The 15,541-nt window shown below is 48.0% G+C and overlaps 1 protein-coding gene across 1 annotated transcript in view; it reads right to left on the bottom strand.

Moving 5' to 3' along the window:
• Positions 1–1,034: 1,034 nt before the first annotated feature.
• Positions 1,035–15,541, bottom strand: part of LOC144601953 (peroxisomal acyl-coenzyme A oxidase 2-like) — a 36,423-nt gene continuing 21,916 nt past the window's right edge. The window contains exons 12-14 of the mRNA XM_078414583.1: positions 14,483–14,700; positions 7,817–7,949; positions 1,035–1,286 (exon numbers count right to left, since the gene is read on the bottom strand). Of these exons, the coding sequence (XP_078270709.1) occupies positions 1,224–1,286; positions 7,817–7,949; positions 14,483–14,700 (414 nt within the window). The 3' untranslated portion in view covers positions 1,035–1,223. The remainder of the gene's footprint in view (positions 1,287–7,816; positions 7,950–14,482; positions 14,701–15,541) is intronic.

The following is a 15,541-nucleotide window of genomic DNA, read 5'->3' as shown; positions in this document are numbered from 1 at the left end:
AGCTCTTAAGGATAGCGGAGTGAGGAGGTATGGGGAGAAGGCAGGAACGGGGTACTGATTGAGAGTGATCAGCCATGATCGCATTGAATGGCGGTGCTGGCTCGAAGGGCTGAATGGCCTACTCCTGCACCTATTGTCTAAATTATGACTTTAGACCACAACTAGTATTAAGTATATGAAATCCACCTTTATCGGTTTTACATATCACAGTGTACTAAACTCCTCTACCATTATTGTGCTGGAGATGGGGAAGATTGGAGCAGATTGATGGGTGATGTGGGAACATAGAGACTAAGAGTGAATCAGAGGAGTGAGGAAGGTTAGAGAAAGTTGTTGAAAGGGCGTTGATGATAACTGAAGGGTTCTGGGAGTCTTTGTACACCAGTTACTACCGGCAGGTGATGGAAGCAGTTAAGAAGGTACATTGGACTTCATAGGGCAAACTGGACTACCTTAGATAGGCATCTGGTCGGCACGGATGAGTTGGGCAGAAGGGCCTGTGTCCGTGTTGTATGACTATAACTAGATGGAACCCATTGAGGGCATAATCTGGCAAACCTGTGTGAAAACTATATGCAGCTGTTAAGTACTATTATCTTTTTAATCTCCAAAATTAAAACATTTTGAGAACAGCATTGCTAACTGCAAAGATTATGACATGACTGATTTTAAGGTGTGCCCGATTTCAAATTATTGATGTTTGATCCTTTTAGAAATGGTTTTCTGGTGGCTTCCTGAAAATATCGGCAGATCAATCAGACAGGTTTTCAACGTTTTCTAATTTTGTCTAAAGTGAAATTTTGAATAGGTGGTCATTAATCTTCAAAATCTGTCACATCTGCAGACCAATACGCATCAGCATAACTGCAGGGGATGAACAACCCGTTAACATTTGATAGCTAATCATTTTTCTGGGAATTAAGTGTGTTAAACTTAATTAAACTAACCCATAAAACAGTAAAAAGGCTGCAGTTAGCAAAATATTCAGACACTTCAGATGTTTCGTAATAGAGGTGCAGCTTTAAGAAAATGTACTTAAAACCTTGAGCAATTTATTAAAAACATAGTACAATAATTTTCAGTTATTCAAATAAACTCTTTATTAAGTCAGAAAATAAACTAATTTTGTTAATATTTAATGTGACCAACTTGTATTTGGCATCGAGGCTGTTAAAAGCTTTAACTTGATGAGATGAACATGGATAGAGATGGAGAAGGTTGCATCACAGTTTGGACTGCGCTGCCTGAAACCGAGGCCTCAGATACTTCTCATACGCAAGAGTCACCTGCAGAAATAAAAACCCAGTCAATTAGCTACGTAAAATGATAACCAGAATAAACACTCGGACCATCTTTCCCATGCACTTTCAAGGAAACAGAACGTTCCAATACAGTGCCCTCCATAATGTTTGGGACAAAGACCCATCATTTATTTATTTGCCTCTGTACAAATTTGAGATTTGTGATAGAAAAAAAAAAATCAATTAAAGTGCACATTGTCAGATTTTAATAAAGGCCATTTTTATACATTTTGGTTTCACCATGTAGAAATTACAGTCTGATGTTTGGCAACACCTCCTTTTGTCTACCCAATTTCTTATACTCCTACATTTGAACACAAAACATTTACTGGATGCCTGTGATTCTACCCTCAGATTTCGAGCACCACCTTTTTTGTTGATTTTTCTTTGTTTTATGTGGCATGAAAATATACACATGACTTGGTTTTAATAAGATTTTCTAAACCCAAAGTTAAGTGGATTATCAGACATCACATTAAGTTAAGTGGATTATCACAGAAAATAGGTACAGGAGGAGGCCATTCGGCCCTTCGAGCCAGCACAGCCATTCATTGTGATCATGGCTGATCGTCCCCAATCAATAACCCGTGCCTGCCTTTTCCCCATATCCCTTGATTCCACTAGCCCCTAGTGCTCTATCTAACTCTCTCTTAAATCCGTCCAGTGATTTGGCCTCCACTGCCCTCTGTGGCAGAGAATTCCACAAATTCACAACTCTCTGGGTGAAAAAGTTTTTTTCTCACCTCAGTTTTAAATGGCCTCCCCTTTACTCTAAGACTGTAGCCCCTGGTTCTGAACTCGCCCAACATTGGGAACATTTTTCCAGTCCTTTTATAATTTTATATGTTTCTATAAGATCCCCTCTCATCCTTCTAAACACCAGTGAATATATGCCAAGTCTTTTAAATCTTTCCTCATATGTCAGTCCCGCCATCCCAGGGATCAATCTCGTGAACCTACGCTGAACTGCCTCAATTACAAGGATGTCCTTCCTCAAATTAGGAGACCAAAACTGTACACAATACTCCAGATGTGGTCTTAGCAGAAGAACCTCTTTACTCCTATACTGAAATCCTCTTGTTATGAAGGCCAACATCCCATTAGCTTTCTTCACTGCCTGCTGTACCTGCACGCCAAATTTCAGTGATTGGTGTACAAGGACACCCAGGTCTCGCTGCACCTTCCCCTTACCTAACCTAACTCCATTGAGATAATAATCTGCCTCCTTGTTTTTGCCGCCAAAGTGGATAACCTCACATTTATCTATATTATATTGCATCTGCCATGCATCTGCCCACTCATTCAACCTGTCCAGGTCACCCTGCAACCTCCTAACATCCTCTTCACAGTTTACACTGCCACCCAGCTTTGTGTAATCTGCAAACTTGCTAGTGTTGCTTCTAATTCCCTCTTCCAAATCATTAATATATATGGTAAACAGCTGCGGCCCCAACATCCAGCCTTGCGGCACTCCACTCGCCACTGCCTGCCATTCTGAAAAGGACCCGTTTACTCCTACTCTTTGCTTCTTGTCTGCCAACCAATTTTCTATCCATGTCAACACCCTACCCCCAATACCATGTGCTCTAATTTTAGTCACCAATCGCCCATGCGGGACCTTATCAAAGGCTTTCTGAAAGTCTAGATACACTACATCCACTGGCACCCCTTCATCCATTTTACTTGTCACATCCTCAAAAAATTCCAGAAGATTAGTCAAGCATGATTTCCCTTTCATAAATCCATGCTGACTTGGACTTATCCTTTTACTGCTATCCAAATGTACCGTTATTACTTCTTTAATAATTGACTCCAGCATCTTTCCCAGTCAGGCCAACTGGTTTGTAATTCCCCGTTTTCTCTCTCTCGCTCCTTTCTTGAAAAGTGGGATAACATTAGCTATCCTCCAATCCACAGGAATTGATCCTGAATATATTGAACATTGGAAAATGATCACCAATGCGTCCACTATTTCTAGAGCCACCTCCCTGAGGACCCTGGGATGCAGACCATCAGGCCCAGGGGACTCATTATCCATCAGTCCTATTAGTCTACCCAATACTATTTCTCGCCTAATGAAAATTTCTTTCAGTTCCTCTACCCCCCTAGATCCTCTGTCCTCCAATACATATGGGAGCTTGTTTGTGTCTTCCTTAGCGAAGACTGTTCAACTCTTCTGCCATTTTCTTGTTACCCATAATAATTTCACCCGTGTCTGCCTTCAAGGGACCCACATTTGTCTTTGCTACTCTTTTTCTCTTAACATATCTAAAGAAGCTTTTACTGTCCTTCTTTATATTCTTGGCCAGCTTCCCCTCGTATTTAATCTTTTCAGCCCGTATTGCCCGTTTTGTTACCTTCTGTTTCTTATGAAGGTTTCCCAATCCTCTGGCTTCCAGCTACTCTTTGCTGTGTTATACATCTTTTCTTTTAATTTTATTCCATCCCTTGTCCTACTCCCCTTAGAATCTTTCTTCCTTTTTGGAATGAAATTATCCTGCGTCTTCCGGATTATGCCCAGAAATTCCTGCCATTGCTGTTCCACCGTCGGTTTCCTCCCACACTCCAAAGACGTACAGGTATGTAGGTTAATTGGCTGGGTAAATGTAAAAAAAATAAAATAAAAAAAAAGTAAAAATTGTCCCTAGTGGGTGTAGGATAGTGTTAATGTACGGGGATCGCTGGGCGGCACGGACTTGGAGGGCCGAAAAGGCCTGTTTCCGGCTGTACATATATGATATGATATGATATGATCCCTTTCCAGTCTACCATGGCCAGCTCCTCTCTCATGCCTTCATAGTCCCCTTTGTTCAACTGCAACACTGACATTTCAGATTAAAACTAATCATATTATAAAATCTGGTTCATTGGACAACACTAAATCCAGAATTGCCTTTTCTCTGGTAGGCTCCATTACAAGCTGCTCTAAGAATCCATCTCGGAGGCACTCTACAAACTCTCTTTCTTGGGGTCCAGAACCAACCTGATTTTCCCAGTCTACCTGCATATTGAAATCGCCCATCACCTCAGTGGCATTACCTTTCTTACAAGTCAGTTTTAACTCCTGCTGCATCTTACACCCTACATCCAGGCTACTATTTGGGGGTCTGTAGATAACACCAATTAGTGTCTTCTCGCCTTTACAATTCCTCAACTCAATCCACAGTGACTCTACCTCGTCAGTCCCTATGTCGTTTTTGCAAGGGACTGAATTTCGTCCCTTACCAGCAGAGCTACCCCACCGCCTCTGCCCACCTGCCTGTCCTTTCTATAGGATGTATAACCCTGAATATTCAGTTCCCAGGCCCAATCCTCCTGCAGCCACGTTTCTGTAATCCCCACAATGTCATATCTGCCAATCTCTAACTGAGCCTCAAGTTCACCTACTTTACTTCTTATACTTCGCACATTCATATACAATACTTTTAATTCCTTACTCATCTCACCCTTCACATCGATCCCTATTACACTTGGCCATACTCTCCTATCCCTTTGTGAGCTTTCTTTCCCATTAATTCTGGGGGTCATTAACTATCCCTTTACTCTCTTTCCCTTTAACTCCATCCTTAACTATCCCATTTGACCCCCCCCCCCCCCACCTTATTTAATTAAAAACGACCCGTGTAGCAGTGGCAAACCTGCCTGCCAGAATGCTGGTCCCCCACCTGTTAAGGTGCAATCCGTCCCTTTTGTACAACCGGAGATAACCACCCTGGAGGTCCTGCTTTTCAGCATTTTTCCGAGCTCTCTAAACTCACACTGCAGAATATTCATCCCCTTCTGTCCGACATCGTTTGTGCCAACATGCACTATCACTTCCGGCTGTTCACCTTCGCCCTTGAGGATTTTCTGCACTCTGTCCGTGATATCCTGGATCCTGGCACCAGGGAGGCAGCACACCATCCTCAAATCCCGTCTGTTGCCGCAGAAACCCCTGTCCGAGCCTCTCACAATGGAGTCTCCTACTACCACGGCGTTGCCTGACGTCGGCCTCTTTGGTTTTGGCTCAACAGCACTTTTTGTTTCGCAAACCAGTCTGCCGCTCAGTGTGGCAACGTCTTCTTCCCTGACAGCTTCCAAGTGGGTGAACCTGTTCTCGAGGCACAACACCCGGGGACCTTTGGATTCCTTGTTTCCTTCCATTTCTCACTGTCACCCACCTTCTCTCTTCCAGTACCTTTGGTGTAACAATCTCACTGTAGGACTTGTCGAGGAACGACTCCGTTTCTCGGATGAACCTGAGGTCATCCACTTGCTTCTCCAGTTCCCCAACACGGTCCTTCAGGAGCTGTACCTGGATACACTTCTCGCATTTGTAGCAGCCAGAGGCACCAGCAGTGTCCCTGACCTCCCACATCCTGCAAGCATCACATTGAATCAGCTTGCTTGGCATTTCCTTTTTGCGTCTCACCCTCTGCAGCGTTAGGTGTGGCCTCCTCAGCCTCCTCGCCAAAGACTCGCTGCCAAAGACTCACACTTTTCTCACAGGGCACTTCCCTTGACAGGGCCTCATCCCTTGAGCAAGCCTTGCTTATATCAGATGCTAAATTGACTTATTGTCCAATTTACCAATCTTCCAATCTAATTGTTCAGCCAATCCCCACACTCACTCCTAAGCTTCCTTTCTCTGATGAGCTTGAAGGTATGTGCTTTGCCCGACCAGCACTCAAAGACTGCTAACCTGCTGTTTGCCCTCTTTTTAAACCTGCACTCAAGACTCACTAAGTCCAGCCAACGGTCGTTCTCGCTGCTGCTTTGCCCGACCTGCACTCAAAGACCGCTAAAGTGCCGTTTGCACCCTTTTTATACCTGCTCTACCTGTGACTCACCGTCCAGCTAACGATCGTTCTCGCCTTGACAACTATGCAACATAAATGCAAGAAATTATATTTGTGGAACGGAAATGTAATTAACAAGGCTATTAAGGAGAGCAATACAATTACAAAATGAGACATTTTGGAAAAACATCAAAATACCAGGAGCAGGGGAGAATTGGATCACAGGGCCATGAAGCAACGTTTTATTGAATTAGATCTCCAAAGCACTCTGATGCTTGGGGTTTGGTCTCACGCGCCTCGCTCCCTTGATGTAAACATAAACGGTTCCCTTCCTGTTAAAGGCAGACACTTTAACTATCCTGCCCTCCGACTCTCCGGCCATGTTTTAACCCAGACTCGCAATCCCCTTCCTGTTAAATTGTGGTCACACTTCAACTCAGCCAATCGAGGCAGAAAATCACCAATTCCCACACATGCCCGTGTAATCTAAGGTGCAGAAAGGAACTGCAGATGCCGTTTTACACCGAAGACAGACACAAAATGATGGAGTAACTCAGAGGGACGGGCGGGATCTCTGGATGGAAGGAATGGGTGACGTTTCGGGTCGAGACCCTTCTTCAGACTTAGGTGCTCGGAGTTCAGTCCCAAGGTAGTGCTGTGCTGTTGCTGGTGTAATTAAGGTATTAAATGCATTCCCAGCAGATCACGAGACACAGGAGCAGAATCGGGCCATTTGGCTCATTGGTTCTGCTCCACCATTTGATCATGGCCAATTATTTTTCTCTATCCATACCATTTTCCTGCCTTCTCCCCGTAACCATTGACGCCATTACTAATCATGAACCTATCAATCTCTGCTTTAATAATACCCAATGACTTGGCCTGCATGGATATCTGTGGCAATGAATTCCACAGACTACCCACTGGCTGAAGAAATTCCTCATTGCCATTTCTAAACGTACATTCTTTTATTCTGAGGCTGTGCCCTCTGTTCCTAGCCTCTCCCACTACTGGAAACATCCTCTCCACATCCACTCTAGGCTTTTCTTCCCTCCGCCCTACAATCAGACTGAAGGGTCCCGACCCGAAACATCACCCATCTGTGTTCTCCAGAATTGTTGCCTGACCTGCTGAGTTACTCCAGCAATTTGCATCTATTTTTGAATTAAGAGTTGGACCCGATACAAGCTTCAATCCTTTTCATTATATTATCAATAATTAAAAATGAATGACATTTGTTTCTCTTGTCCCAAAGAGGAGAGGTACTTAAGAAATGTCCAAATATGTGTGACAAATGCTAATAGGAAAGGCCTGATCAATACTTGAATCAAAGAGGCAAGTACCAGCTGTTAACATTCATTCACAGCTGCAGTTTGTTAAGCATAAAGACCCAGGAATGAGAGCAGGAGGAAATGCAGATATGTCTGTCTGCTTGCAGTAAAACTGTCTCATCAAATACAATTTTGCTACAATTGAAGCAGGAATCCAATCTTCCAAGTGGGACAGTGGCCCCATAGCAGGTGTCCACGTCGCGGGGCTGGAAACTGGAAGTGTCCTGAGCTAATTCTGCTACCACCATCATCTATTGTACAAGTGATGGCTCCCACTGATTATCGCCGGAAGCTTGCACCCCTTTTCGGGACAGACGATGACAGTGATGTGACATTTGAAACATGGATGATGGACACGAAAGAAGAAGTGGGACAATGATTCTCAAACAAACAAAACTGAAGGTACCTTTGCATGTGAGGGGCTTTTCTGAGCCCATTCAAAGAGGTGTTGGTAAGCATTGCCATCATAATTACCAATGGCAGAATTCAGTTGTTGGTCGGAGTAATCAAATGCATCCACTATCGATACAGCATCTGTCCTAAAACAGTAACGGCAAAACATTGTTACCTAAACTGACTCCAGTCACAGCACACAGCAACTTGTACGGCATTTCAAGGTAATACGACATCCAGAAGCAATTCACTGGAGTTTTGCAAAACAAAAATCAATACCAAATTACATGGCAATTTTCAGACAGCGATCAAAGCTTGATTAAACAGAGAGATTTTAAGCAACAAATGACAGAGTGAGTTAGTGGGAGCACAGTAACTCAACATTTGGACTGCGGCAGCTTGAGACATTGATGCCAATAGTGACCGTCAATTGGTTGAGTTTGCAACGCCTTCATCATTTGACATTCCTCAGGAATGATGAGACCTCAAGTGACATTTCTCACCACTGTGAGCCAATGGCAATAATTTACACACCACTGAAATACACAACATTTACTGAAGTCTGAAGAAGGGTTCCGACCTGAAACGTCACCCATCCTTTTTCTCCAGAGATGCTGCATGACCCGCTGAGTTACTCCAGCACTTTGTGTCTTCCTTCGGTATAAACCAGCATCTGCAGTTCCTTTCTATAAGTTTCCTCCACAATTATTCATCTTTAATATGTTACCTTCCACATCGCCCAACAAGAATGGCAGAAATAGTTTTTGTTGCCAAATATGAAATTAATCTGCAGCTGAATCCTCTGCATTTATTGGGTTACAGAGGTAGTGCCTGCACTTTGCCAAGGAATGGGGCAGATTAGGACCCCGTCTCAGTACATTATGGAACTGCTGCTGGATCAGCAACCTCAGCAGTCCTTTGGAAGGTCAAATGTGTCGACATCCAGCATCTGTGCACTGTGGTGAAGTAAAAGACAAAGTACTATTGGACCTACTAACATCCGTAATACTGGATTGGGCCAAACAGTTTAATCGGCCTGACTCAATACTTCAGGAAATGATACAAGAAGGTAACTGCAGATGCTGGTACAAATCGAAGGTATTTATTCACAAAATGCTGGAGTAACTCAGCAGGTCAGGCAGCATCTCGGGAGAGAAGGAATGGGTGACGTTTCGGGTCGAGACCCTTCTTCAGACTGATGTCAGGGGGGCGGGACAAAGGAAGGATATAGGTGGAGACAGGAAGATAGAGGGATAAGTTGCAATGAGTTTGGAGATACAGTGCAGAAACAGGCCCTTCGGCCACCGAGTCCACACCGACCAGCAATCCCCGCACACTAACACTACCCTACACACACTAGGGACAATTTTACATTTTATATTCATACCAAGTCAATCAACCTACAAACCTGTTCGTCTTTGGAGTGTGGGAGGAAACTGAAGATCTCGGAGAAAACACAAGCAGGTCACGGGGAGAATGTACAAACTCCGTACAGACAGCACCCATTGTCAGGATTGAACCCGGGTCTCCGATGCTGTAAGGCAGCAACTCTACCGCTGCGCCACCGTGCCACCCTTAGTTGTTATATTAACTTAGATGAGGCACCTTAGCTTAGATAGGGAATCTTGTTTAGCATGGACCAGTTGCGTCAGAGGGTCTGTTTCCCTGTGGCACGACTGAACAACTGCCCACTTTATAATTTCTGCATGTTATATCGAACTTTACAAGTTGTCGCTTATGGCATCTTCTGTGGTTACCTTGGTTTACCGACACGTGATCAAAAAGGACAAACAGAGACAGCTATTGTTCCACACACTCCAAGATAGTGTACGATGCAATTGTGGACTCTGCATCATGTGCCGAAGAATAAACGTGGTCGCTCATTGTAAAAGGATGCCACTCGTAGGCAGAGTCTTTTACTATATAAGTTTATTAATGACACTACACATACATTATGCCCTAGCTGTCCGTGGTCATCACTGGCACTAGAGAGCGAGCTGGAGGTGGGGAAGTTACAATTATACCAGAGACAATGGGGAGTGGTTAGTAGTGGTGAGGTCACTATGTTAAAGGAACATGCACTGATCTACATCCTTCCTCTTGGAAACAAAGTGACCACGGCTCATGCGCTAGGCTCAAACTACAAGCAGACTACTCGTACACACCGTACCGGACAGGCGGCCTGACCACTCTCCCAGAGCGGGTGCGCAACCCACCATCCCCTCCGGTCGAAGGAGCAGCATGAACGGGTGCGGGTACAGAGGCTGGGGAACCAGGGGAAGGAGGAGGACTGGGAAGCGATGCACGCGCAGGCGAGGGAGGGGAAGGTTGCTGGGGCGACTGCGGATGTACCGGAGCAGGAGGCACATCAGGCACCGCGGACTGGACGGGAGGTGAATACGGGATCGCGGGAGGCGGTGCAGGCTCGTTTACCAGCATCAGGTGCTGGCGGGTACGACGGTACACGGTGCCCTCGAAGTTGACCAGGTACGACCGTGGAGAGTCAGCATTGCCGACGACCACGGCCAGCCGGTGGTGACCGGAGGTCGACTCCATCCGGACAACCTGGCCAGCGAACAAAGGTGGAAGGGGACGGGACGACCTGTCAAAGGAGCGCTTCTGAATGAGCTGCTTTTCAGTGATGCGCTCCCTGACAGCGGCAGGGCTCCGAGCCGTGGGTTGCAGGGATTGCTGGGAGACGGGGATAGGGGGTCTAGTGGTGCGGGACATGAGGCGCTGTGCAGGGGAACCGAGCGCGGGGTCCCGGGAGATGTTGCGGAGGTTGAGGAGGGCAAGGTACAAGTCCGAACTGTCAAGCCGGCAACGTTCCATCAGTTCCTTAGCGCTGCGGACAGCGCGCTCTGCAAGTCCATTGCTTTGCGGGTACTCGGGGCTGCTGGTGATGTGGCGGAAGTTCCACCGATTTGCGAAAACAGCAAACTCCGCGCTGGTAAACTGGCTGCCGTTGTCGGACTGGAGAGATGCCGGGGAACCAAAGGTAGAGAAGTGGCGGCGAAGCTTCCCGATGACGGCAGCAGACGTGAGGGACGGCAGCAGGTCCACCTCGAACCAGCTGGAGTAGGAGTCCACCAATACCAGGTAGTGTTTGCCACGCCACTCGAAAATATCGGCGGCAACAGCCATCCATGGCAACTCGGGAGCCGGCTGCTGCAGGAGAGGCTGGCGCTGCTGATGAGGTAATAGGCTGTTGCAGGCAGCGCAGGCGGAGACCCTGTCCCGGATCTCCTTGACCATGCCAGGCCAGTAAAACTGTGCTTGGGCCTGGGATAACGTGGCCTCCACCCCTGGGTGTCCGTTGTGGGCAGTGTGGAAGTAGTGATCTCGCAGCGCAGCCGGCACCACAACCTTGTGACCCTTCACCACCACGCCCGCGTGCAGCACCAGTTCATCCCGAACCAGGAAGTAGGGCACGGCACCAGCCGGCAGGGAAGACCGTCGTTCAGGCCAGCCACGGCGGATGACGCCCTTAAGCTGTTGAAGGGTCGGATCAGCGGCAGTGTGTGTGACCAGGGACTGCATCTGCCAAGATGGAACGATGTTGACGTTCAACACCATCAGGTCAGCCGATTCGTACGGATGGCGGGAAATGGAAGGTAGTGGGGCACGGGACAAAGTGTCTGCCACGAACATCTCCTTGCCTTTGCGGTACACGATTTCGAATGTAAAACGCTGCAGCTGCAGCATCATTCGCTGCAAGCGGGACGAGGCTGCGTGGATGGGCTTGTTTAAAATAGAGACCAGCGGCTGGTGGTCTGTTTCGATGGTGAAAGTTTTTCCCAGAACGTAGTCTCTGAATTTGGAGCACGCGAACACCACGGCAAGGAGCTCCTTTTCAATCTGCGCGTAGCGCTGTTCAGCAGGGGTCATTGTGCGAGAGGCATAGGAGACGGGCAGCTGTCGGTCGTCGTAGAGCTGCAGGCAGGCAGCACCAAGGCCGAACCGAGATGCATCGCAGGTGAGGACAATTGGCCTGTTCAGGTCGAAAAACTGCAAAGTCGGGGTCCGTGCGAGTCTGGACCTCAGGGCCACGAAGGCCGACTGGTGGTGCGGGAGCCAGACCCAGGCATTGTCCTTCTTGGTCAGCTCCCTCAGGGGGGCACTCAGTTCGCTGAGGTCGGGTATGAACTTACCCAAGTAGTTGACCATGCCCAGGAAGCGCTGCAGGCCGGGCACGTCAGTGGGAGCGGGCATTTTGGTGATCGCCGCCGTCTTCGCGGGGTCTGGCTTCAGGCCACCCGCCGTGAAAACGTGGCCGACGTAGGTGACTTCCTCAACGCGGAACCGACACTTCCTTCGATTAAGCTTGAGGTTGATCTCACGAGCCTTGTCCAGGACCTGGCGGAGGTGTCGGTCATGCTCAGCGACGTCCCTCCCGTACACCAAGATGTCATCCACGATGATGGCGCATGGCAACCCAGCAAACAGCTGCTCCATCGTACGCTGAAAAACCTCGCTTGCCGAGTTGATCCCAAAAGGCATGCGGAGGAAACGGAACCTGCCGAACGGTGTGCTGAAGGTGGTCAGGAAGGAGGAACGTGCATCCAGCGGTATCTGCCAAAAGGAGCTCTTGGCATCCAGGACCGAGAAAACCGTGGCTGGACCGACCTGTGCCGCGACGTCCTCCACCGTCCGCATGGGGTAGTGCGGGCGTTTAATAGCCAGGTTCAGGTCCTTGGGGTTGATGCAGATCCTGATCTCGCTCGCGTCCTTCTTGGCAGCGACCACCATGGTGGAGACCCACTGGGTGGGGGCACTCACCTCCTTGAGGATGCCCATGTCCACCATGCCACGTAGTGTGGACTCCACGCGGCCCTTCATGGCAAAAGACACACGGTGGGCCGGTCTGACCACTGGGTCGACCCCCGGGTCCACAACGATCTTGTAGGCACAGGGCAGCTTCCCCAGGACGTCATCAAATCGGTCAGGGTACTCGATCAGGGGGTCCATGGGGGCCTGCACCAGGTAGATGTCGCGGTGAAATGAGACCAAACCAAAGTCCTGGCATGCACGGGCGCCCAGCAGGGTGACGTTTTCAGATGCTAGCAGGAGGAACGTGAGGGGCCGAGAGGTCTCCAGAACAGTACAGATAACCGTTGCCTTTCCCACGGCAATCAGAACGCCTCCCCCATAGGCATGGAGGCGGGAGTTGTCAGGAGTAACCCTCTCCCCCGAACTTATCTGCTTGAAGAGGCGCACAGACATAACATTTGCAAACGCCCCAGTATCGACCTTGGCAGGGAAGGAGTGTCCATTGACTGTAACATGCACGGATGGATCCGTTATCAATGCAGGTGCTCCCAAGAGCGAAAACACCAGAGAGTCTCCATGGGAGGAAGTCGTATCTGAGCCATGGAGTACCTCATGTTGGTTCCGGGAACCGGTTTCGCTATCATCGTTGGCAAGGTTGTTTAGACTCCCTCTAGGAGCAGGGACAGGTCTCCCACGAGAACGACAAGCTGCAGAAAAATGGTTCTGCTTCCCGCAGGAATTACAAGTCTTGCCCTGCGCTGGGCAAACGTTATACCTGTGTGACGAGAAGTTGCAGTTTGGGCATCTGCGAGGGGTGACCATAGCGGGCGCGGAGGGGGCGACCCGGGTCTGCGGGTCATTCAATCGCCGGCGGCCGGTGAAATTTATGTCCTGGGGCGCCGGCCGAGATACTGAGCCAACAGCAGAGGCCATGCGTGCGGCATGTATGGCGTCCGTCAGCGACAGGTCAGGCTTCATCAGGAGCTCATCCCGCAGCTTAGAGTTTAGGAGACCGTTGACCAGGACGTCCCTGATCATCTCGTCGGGTGTAATCGTTTGAAGGCGGCACCGCCGAGCCATATGTCTTAAAGATGCAATGAAGGCGTCAACGTGCTCCCCTGGAGTCTGACGCCGCGAGAAAAATTTGAAACGTTCGATAATGTTATTGGTGGGTATATCGCACAGGGCAGTGAACTTAGCCATGAGACATACCGGGTCGTTGCGGTCCTCCGGAGGGACGAATTGGAACGACGCATAGCGTTCCATTGCCTCCGGACCAGCCAGGTTGAGGAGCAGGTGAGCTCTTATCGCAGCAGTTGCATCAGGATAGGCAATCGCTATATAGTGTTCGTAGTCCCGCTGGAAGACAGTCCAGCGGTGCACTATGTCCTCATCGAAAACGAGCGTGTCCGGACGACGACACGAGGAAGACATGGCAAAGTGGAAGGAGGGGACACAATTGGGAGAAACAAATGATAAACTAAAAACCGATAAACAGGAGACGCAAGTCTACCGATCTGACACCATGTAAAAGGATGCCACTCGTAGGCAGAGTCTTTTACTATATAAGTTTATTAATGACACTACACATACATTATGCCCTAGCTGTCCGTGGTCATCACTGGCACTAGAGAGCGAGCTGGAGGTGGGGAAGTTACAATTATACCAGAGACAATGGGGAGTGGTTAGTAGTGGTGAGGTCACTATGTTAAAGGAACATGCACTGATCTACACTCATGCAGACAAAAAAAGCATGAACTTTATGGTGATAAAGCCATTGTCTGCTGTGGTACATGATTTTCCCTTCAACTTTAAACTAAAACCAACAAGAGCATTTGACTTGGATAAACTAATTGGCACGTTCAAATATTTTTCTTTATTCCTTTGCATTTATTTACAAGTAAATTACCGGATAAGAGCTAGAAGATCCAGATGAGAAGAGGTCACCAAGTCGAGTTGCTTTCCGGTTAGATAGCCATCGTACAGAAAATCCCCAGCATTGGACAGAATGCCTGACAGTGCATGAAGATCACACAATCTCTTGATCACTTGCTGGACCTCAGTTTCTAGCTTCAATCCATCCATTATTTCCACAAAGTTCTTCACAACTGTATATTGACAGTGGGCCTGGTAAATTAAAAAGAGGCTGAATAATCAAACTGAAATATTGAACCCACAAGACTCACAACTCTGCCCAAGATAGCAAGATATTGTAGAGAGTTGTAGATGTAACCCCCAAGTCCTTCACACAGACCAGACTTCTCACCATTGACTCCATCTACATTTAATGCTGCCTCGGAAAAGCAGCCCACATAATCAAAGACTTGTCTCATCCCAGTCACTCCTCCACCTCCCTGCTCCCATCTGGCAACTAAGCAGTGGCTATTCCTGCATTCGGAGGACCATTTTAAGAGGTTGTTGTGTGTTTCTGTTGTTTCCCTTTCTTTCTCCCCATTTCCAATGGGCAGAAGGTACAGAAGCTTGAAAGCGTACACCACCAGACTCAGGACAAGTTTCTTCCCCTCTGTTATCAGATTTCTGAATGGTTCTTCCATAAACTAGGGTGCTGTCCGATTCACTTCTACCCCATTGCGGACATTGGACTTTGTGGAACTGATGCGCTACAATGCTGAGTTTTCTCTCAAATGCTGTGTTCGTTTTTGGGCTGGCACTCCATGTCCCACACAAAGATCAGCGAGTGACACGGAGTGCACCATGGAGTTTACTTGCCACACTCATCCCTCTTCTCGCCCATAGGTAGACACAAAATGCTGGAGTAACTCGGCGGGTCAGGTAGCATCTCGGGAGAGAAGGAATGGTTACTCCAGCATTTAAACCTTCGATTTAAACCAGCATCTGCAGTTTTTCCCTCCCCCGGGGGCACAAAGATGGACGGGTGAGGAGAGGGACGTCGGTTTGCTGGTCAATCCACACGTACAAGGAAGGCGACAGCTGGAGGCCCTGCAGC

Source organism: Rhinoraja longicauda, chromosome 17, assembly GCF_053455715.1.
Source record: "Rhinoraja longicauda isolate Sanriku21f chromosome 17, sRhiLon1.1, whole genome shotgun sequence".
Taxonomy (NCBI): domain Eukaryota; kingdom Metazoa; phylum Chordata; class Chondrichthyes; order Rajiformes; family Arhynchobatidae; genus Rhinoraja; species Rhinoraja longicauda.
This window is presented reverse-complemented; position numbering and strand designations above follow the sequence as displayed.